Raw genomic sequence first — 6,333 nt, forward strand, 5'->3', positions numbered from 1 at the left:
CGCCAGTGTATACATGTATATAATGGTATATGGACACACTGTAGTCAATGCCTACTATGTCCTGTGTTCAAAAGGGAACTGCAGATGCTGGAATGCCTATTATGTCCTGTTGTGCTGAAGTAAAGCAAGAATTTCATTGTCATATCAGGGACACATGACAATAAATGAGTCCCTGAATATCTATGAAGATGGGTCTACGTTCAAATGACAAACATTGAGAGAGGGAGTAAAGATATTTCCCGCCCGGACACAGAAGCTGCTGGACCCGGGCGTGGTTACCGGCGGCTCCCATTGCCCGGGCGGCGAGTCGGTCAGTCAGAGAGCCGCGGCCTGCGGGAGGGTCACTCGCCCCCTCAGTGGCCGGACACTCAGACACCGGGCAGCGGTCAGCGGTCAGCGGTCACCCCCACCATCATGGCCACCGCTTCGGACGGCCTGGTGTCCGAGCAGTCGAGCTCCGAGGGCGAGTACGCGGCGGGGGCGGCGGCGACGGGCGGCCAGGCCCAGGCCCAGGCCCAGCTACACCGGCTGTGGCAGCGGCAGGAAGAGCAGCAGCAAGCGGGCGGCAAGATGGCAGTCAGCCGCCTGAAGCGGCATCGCAGGGGCTGCCCGCTGGGCAAAGAGGCGCACGGTGAGGGGGGGAGGACAATGAGGAGGGTGGGGGAGAAGAGAGAGTGAATGGGGAGAGGGGAGGAGGGAGGGAGAGGGAAGAGTGGGAATTGAGGGTGAGAGTGGGCACGGGTAGGGAGGGAGAGGGTTCAGGGAGTACACAGAGAGAGGGGAGAGAGGGGTATCGGGGAAGGAGGGAGAGGGTATCGGGGAGGGAGGGGGTATCGGGGAGGGATAGAGAGGGGGGTATCGAGGAGAGGGGGGTATCGGGGAGGGATGGAGAGGGGGGTATCGAGGAGAGGGGGGTATCGGGGAGGGAGGGGGTATCGGGGAGGGATAGAGAGGGGGTATCGGGGAGGGAGGGGGTATCGGGGAGGGAGGGGGTATCGGGGAGGGATGGAGAGGGGGGTATCGAGGAGAGGGGGGTATCAGGGAGGGATGGAGAGGGGGTATTGGGGAGGGATAGAGAGGGGAGTATCGGGGATGGGGAGAGGGGGGTATCGGGGAGGGAGGGGGTATCGTGGAGGGATGGAGAGGGGGGTATCGGGGATGGGGAGGGGGGTATCGGGGAGGAATAGAGAGGGGGTATCGGGGAGGGATGGCGAGGGGGGTATCGGGGAGGGAGGGCGAGGGGGGTATCGGGGAGGGATGGAGAGGGGGGGTATCGGGGAAGGGGGGTATCGGGGAGGGAGGGGGGGTATCGGGGAGGGAGGGGGGGTATCAGGGAGAGAGGGGGGTATCGAGGGGGGGGGGGGGTATGGACCTCTCCAGAGATGCTGCTATCCCACTGAGTTACTCCAGCATTTAGTGTTTCCCCAGAATGCTGCCTGACCCGCTGAGTTACTCCCCGATACCTTAATTAACTTGCTTGCCCATTAGGTAAAATCCATAATCATTGGTTTTACAGCTGAATTTTACACATGCACTTAAATCAATAGAATGATGTTCTTCCACAGCTTGACGTGGAACCTTATGTTTGAAACTATTTAATCCAATTTAAATGTCATTTAATTAGCTAAACAGGAGCAGTGTTGGTGTGCCCGAGAGTTCTGTGGATGCTGACCTGTTCTCGTGTTCTACAAATGATTCTGTTTATTTTGCAGCACAGAAACGTTTACGAGAAGCGGCAAATGCAAACGAGGTTGAGACCGGTATGTTTGAGTTGGTTTTTGGTTGTTTGCCTTTGTAATGGGATTGCCTGCCTCTTGCATTGTGATGTGTTGGGCTGGCTGAAATGGTAGTTAGTCTTGCACAGTACAACTTACAGTCACCAAAAAACAAGCTCCCTGATGATTAAATACAAAATATATATATATTTTTGTTATTTTCTCTGTCAACATGTAAGTAGCCTCCTTACTTTTTCAACCTCCATGCTATACTTCATCTCAGTTATAACCCAAAATTCTGAATGTGAAAATTCTGAAGATGAATTGGAGTTAAATACAACTGCTGAATGCTTACCGTCTGTTTTTTCGTGTTATTATAAAGTAACTTTTTCTGCCTTGTTTAGTGAGTCAGTTACTTGAACTTGGCACTGATCCATGTGTAGCTGATGACAAAGGCAGGACTGCCCTTCATTTTGCCTCTTGTAATGGAAACAGTTCAGTTGGTGAGTGGTGTTTTTTTGCTGTTGGAGAAAATGTACCTGTTTTCCCTATATATATCTACCTATTCTGATTTTAAACTAAATCCTCTGATCTCTTTAGTCCAGTTGTTATTGGATAATGGAGCAGACCCGAACCAGAGGGATGGACTGGGAAACACACCGTTGCACCTGGGTACGATAGTAGAGATGAGGAGGTTTTAACAATTCTGGCTCTGGTAATGTCAAGTCAAGTTGAATATATTGTCATCTGCACAAGTGTGGTGAGGTTTTGGACAATTAAAGTCTTGCTATTGCAACATCAGAGGCACTGACTCAACCAACACACAAAAACATAAATGACACAAATTCTGCGAGACATTAATAAGGACTGCAAAAAAATATTGCAAATACGTAATTTAAAAGAACAACAAATGTTATAAAATATTATTTAACATTGGATTCTGTTCTTCACAGCTGCCTGTACAAACCACGTACCAGTGATCACTACACTGTTAAGAGGAGGTGTGTAAGTTCTACTTATTTGAATGTGTTATCGTAGTTATTAATAGTTTTGATTCACAATGGATCTTTTTAATGACCAAATTCTAGTTTTTGTACAAACAGTTACAAACTGCAATCCACCCCTGTATAGGAGTAGGCAGTTTCAAAAGTGTTGTCACAAGGAAACAGGTGGTGAAGAAGGCTTTTGGCACCCTGGTCTTCAGTCAGGAGGCTCAGCATAGAAGTTGAGATGTTTCTGTCTGATCAAAGCTGCAGAATGGCCCTGACCTGCAACCTATCCATTCCCTCCATAGACGCTGCCTCACCGGCTGCGTTACTCCAGGAGTTTGTCTCACCACTGATTAAAACGATCCCTTTCCTATCTCCCTGCTCAACCCGGGTAATTCACCAATCTCCCTCTTGGTCAGCATCCCAAAAAGAGAGAAGATATACACATGCGCACACAGAGGCACATGGCCACAAAACAGTTCACCTCTACCCGTTGCAGTTGAAACCTATGGCTGCTAGTACTCTGCATGTTCGGTTCCATTAAGTTATTGGTGACCAAAGATGGTTTCTCCCCCTCCTTGTCTTCCGTGTGGTCAATATTAGTTCTTCTGTGATCTAAAAGTTGCAGGTGGTTTATGTTGTGTTGCAGCAGCCGTTCGGACTTTTGGTAGCTCCGAGTCTATCCTGTGAATGGCAGCACCAGGCTAACGGGAAACCTTCTGTTGTTGGCCTCAGGTGCTCGAGTGGATGCCCTGGACCGAGCAGGAAGGACTCCATTACACCTCGCTCGATCGAAACTGAACATCCTGCAGGATGGACATTCACACAGTCTGGAGGCCCTGCGGGCGGAGGTGAAGCAGGTAAGGCCAGGACCTCTCATCAGATGTTACCTCCAGTAACCCCTACCACCCCAGCAACAGACTGTTCCAGCTGCTACGGTCAGGCAAACGCCTCTGCTGTCATGTTGGGAAAACAGAGAGGATGAGACGGAGTTTCTGTAAACTCCTATCTCACTAGGGACTAATTTACTGTAGTGTTGTGTCTTTTTAAAATTGTTTTTTTTCCTAATATGTAAATACTGATTCTGTTCTATACTGTTCTGTAGTTTTTTGCACAATCCACAGGCATTGCCACTTTCATTTCACTGCACATCTTGTATGTGTATGTGACAAATAAACTTGACTTGTTTTATACGAGAGGTCCCGTCCACCCATCTATCCCGTTGGAGACCTTCGAACAATCTTTAATCGGACTTTACCCTGCACTAAATTTTATACCCTTTATCTTGTATCTACACTGTGGGCGGCTTGATTGTAATCATGTCGAGTCTATTCGCTGACTGGATAGCGTGGAACAAAAAAGGTTAGTCTTACAATTACTGAACTGAATGCATCAGTTTACACCCTTTCTTTCCGACAGATCATTCAGATGCTGCGTGAATACTTGGAAAGACTGGGTAACCGTCAAGAAACTGAGCAGTTAGATGATCTTTGCACAAAACTTCAGCTGACCAACACGAAGGAAGAGGTAGGTAAAAAAACAAGAACGGGTTCTGAAAAACAGGAACCGATCAAGGACAGTTGGGGAGGAAGAATGTTGGGTGTTGGATCACTGATTTTAGTGTTTCTGGGGTCTCTGCAAGGCCAGAGACCCCGGGATTCCCGGGATGGCGGGACTGACATATGCTGAGAGAATGGAGCAGCTGGGCTTGTACACTCTGGAGTTTAGAAGGATGAGAGGATATCTCATTGAAACATATAAGATTGTTAAGGGCTTGGGCACGCAAGAGGCAGGAAACATGTTCCCGATTACATTCCCGATGTTGGGGGAGTCCAGAACCAGGGGCCACAGTTTAAGAATAAGGAGTAAGCCATTTAGAACGGAGACAAGGAAACACTTTTTCTCACAGAGTGTGGTGAGTCTGTGGAATTCTCTGCCTCAGAGGGCGGTGGAGGCAGGTTCTCTAGATGCTTTCAAGAGAGAGCTAGATAGGGCTCTTAAAAATAGCGGAGTCAGGGGATATGGGGAGAAGGCAGGAACGGGGTATTGATTGGGGATGATCAGCCATTGAATGGCGGTGCTGGCTCGAAGGGCCAAATGGCCTACTCCTGCACCTATTGTCTATTGTCTAAGGCAGCAACTCTACCATTGTGCTGCCCAAATCTCCCTTGCTCCTCTCCCAATTCATGAACTTGCCTTTCTCTGGGTGCCGGACATATTGTCATGTAATTTCAGAATTTTGCTTGAAGTAACTTTATAACTTGCTTTTGCCTTCCTGCTCCATACAGGTCGATGAAGTTGCTGATCTACTCTCAAGCTTCACAACGCTCAGCCTACAAATACACAATTTAGATAAAAGGTAACTGACCCTCCCCATCCCACCACTGCCACTGTTAGAATTCAGCGGGACCCAACACAAGAACAAGGATCCTTGTAAATACCTGTAGAAATGACTAAATTGACTCTTCATCTTCTCCAGCTGCTTGAGGTCTTAGTTTTAGAAACATTGCAGAATTCTTGTTTTCAGTGTAATAAAGTTGATAAAATCTTGGAACAAAGCTTTGAATTTAACATTTCAAACGTTAACTGTGGCGGGATTTTGTCCAATAATACTGACAAGTCTTAAAGATGTCCGCCTCCATTCTCCAGTGTGAAGCACAATGAGGTGATTTATGATCATGGCGAAAGAACTGTTCCAAGCAATTTTATTGAACTTTAGGTTGTGTTTGTCTAACTGATCTTAAAATCCCTTGAATTTAATTCAGAATGGGACTGTGTACCTTGTTTGTGATGTATGAGGTTATCAGTTTTATCAATCAGAACCATGTTAAATTGTGATGTTAAATGAATTTTCAATGCAGTTTTATGTGTAAAATAAAATTCCAGAAAACGTGTTAGCTTTTGGTGAAACTGAGTGTAATTTGTTTAATCTGCAGGGTTAATTTTCAGGGAGTATCTAGGACCAGAGGCCACAGCCTCAAAAGATAAGGACTTACCTTCAGAATAGAGATGAGGAGGGATTTCTTCGCTAAAGGGTGGTTAATCTGTGGAGGACAATTCCTTGGGTGTTTTTAAAGCGGAGATTGATAGGTTTGTCATTAGTAAGGTTATGGGAGAAGGCAGGGGTTGAGAGAGAAAAATAGATCAGCCATGATCGAATGGCAGAGTAGATTTGATGGGCTGAATGGCCTGATTCTGCCCCGGTCATAATTTAGCAATTTTTTGAAAGGATACACAGTGGCACTAAATAAACTGCGAATTCAGTCATTCTGGGGCAGAGTGGTGAATCGTGACTGCTGTAGGGTGACTTTTTTTATTGTTCCCCAACAAATGCAATGACTGGTCAGCATTAGAAGCTGCACCTACAGTTAATTACTTTAAAACATTTCCTCCCAAAACTCAAATATAAACTCAGTCATTGTCAGATCATGTTTCCTTATTCATCAGTTTTGGTGTTCACAGGACACAACAGAAACAGTCTCTTTGGCCCACAATCAATCAGGGAGAATATTCTTAACACAGTGACTGTTAAAGTGCACTGTCCAGACATGAAGAATATTGGGAAATTTTGATGCATATTAAACAGCCACATGCATTGCTAGTCTTCAGTCACAAGTAATTGCCACCCT

General features: G+C 46.7%; 1 protein-coding gene across 1 annotated transcript; it reads left to right on the top strand.

The window, feature by feature from the left end:
• The first annotated feature begins 204 nt into the window (after positions 1–204).
• ankrd54 (ankyrin repeat domain 54) lies at positions 205–5,601 on the top strand. The gene is made up of 8 exons (XM_033013125.1): positions 205–631; positions 1,713–1,760; positions 2,120–2,218; positions 2,316–2,387; positions 2,669–2,716; positions 3,440–3,564; positions 4,124–4,231; positions 4,993–5,601. The coding sequence occupies exons 1-8, from the start codon at positions 205–207 to the stop codon at positions 5,065–5,067; spliced, it is 1,002 nt and encodes a 333-aa protein (XP_032869016.1). The 3' UTR covers positions 5,068–5,601.
• Positions 5,602–6,333: the final 732 nt, after the last annotated feature.

The sequence above is a fragment of the Amblyraja radiata genome, chromosome 38, assembly GCF_010909765.2.
Source record: "Amblyraja radiata isolate CabotCenter1 chromosome 38, sAmbRad1.1.pri, whole genome shotgun sequence".
Classification (NCBI taxonomy): Eukaryota; Metazoa; Chordata; class Chondrichthyes; order Rajiformes; family Rajidae; genus Amblyraja; species Amblyraja radiata.

Bases quoted from the DNA above. Each gene is read 5' to 3' on its own strand.
- ankrd54 (XM_033013125.1), top strand. From the start codon at position 205: ATGACAAACATTGAGAGAGGGAGTAAAGATATTTCCCGCCCGGACACA. The intron at 632-1,712 runs GTGAGGGGGGGA...TTTATTTTGCAG, and splicing joins GCTGGGCAAAGAGGCGCACG to CACAGAAACGTTTACGAGAA. The intron at 4,232-4,992 runs GTAGGTAAAAAA...TGCTCCATACAG, and splicing joins TGACCAACACGAAGGAAGAG to GTCGATGAAGTTGCTGATCT.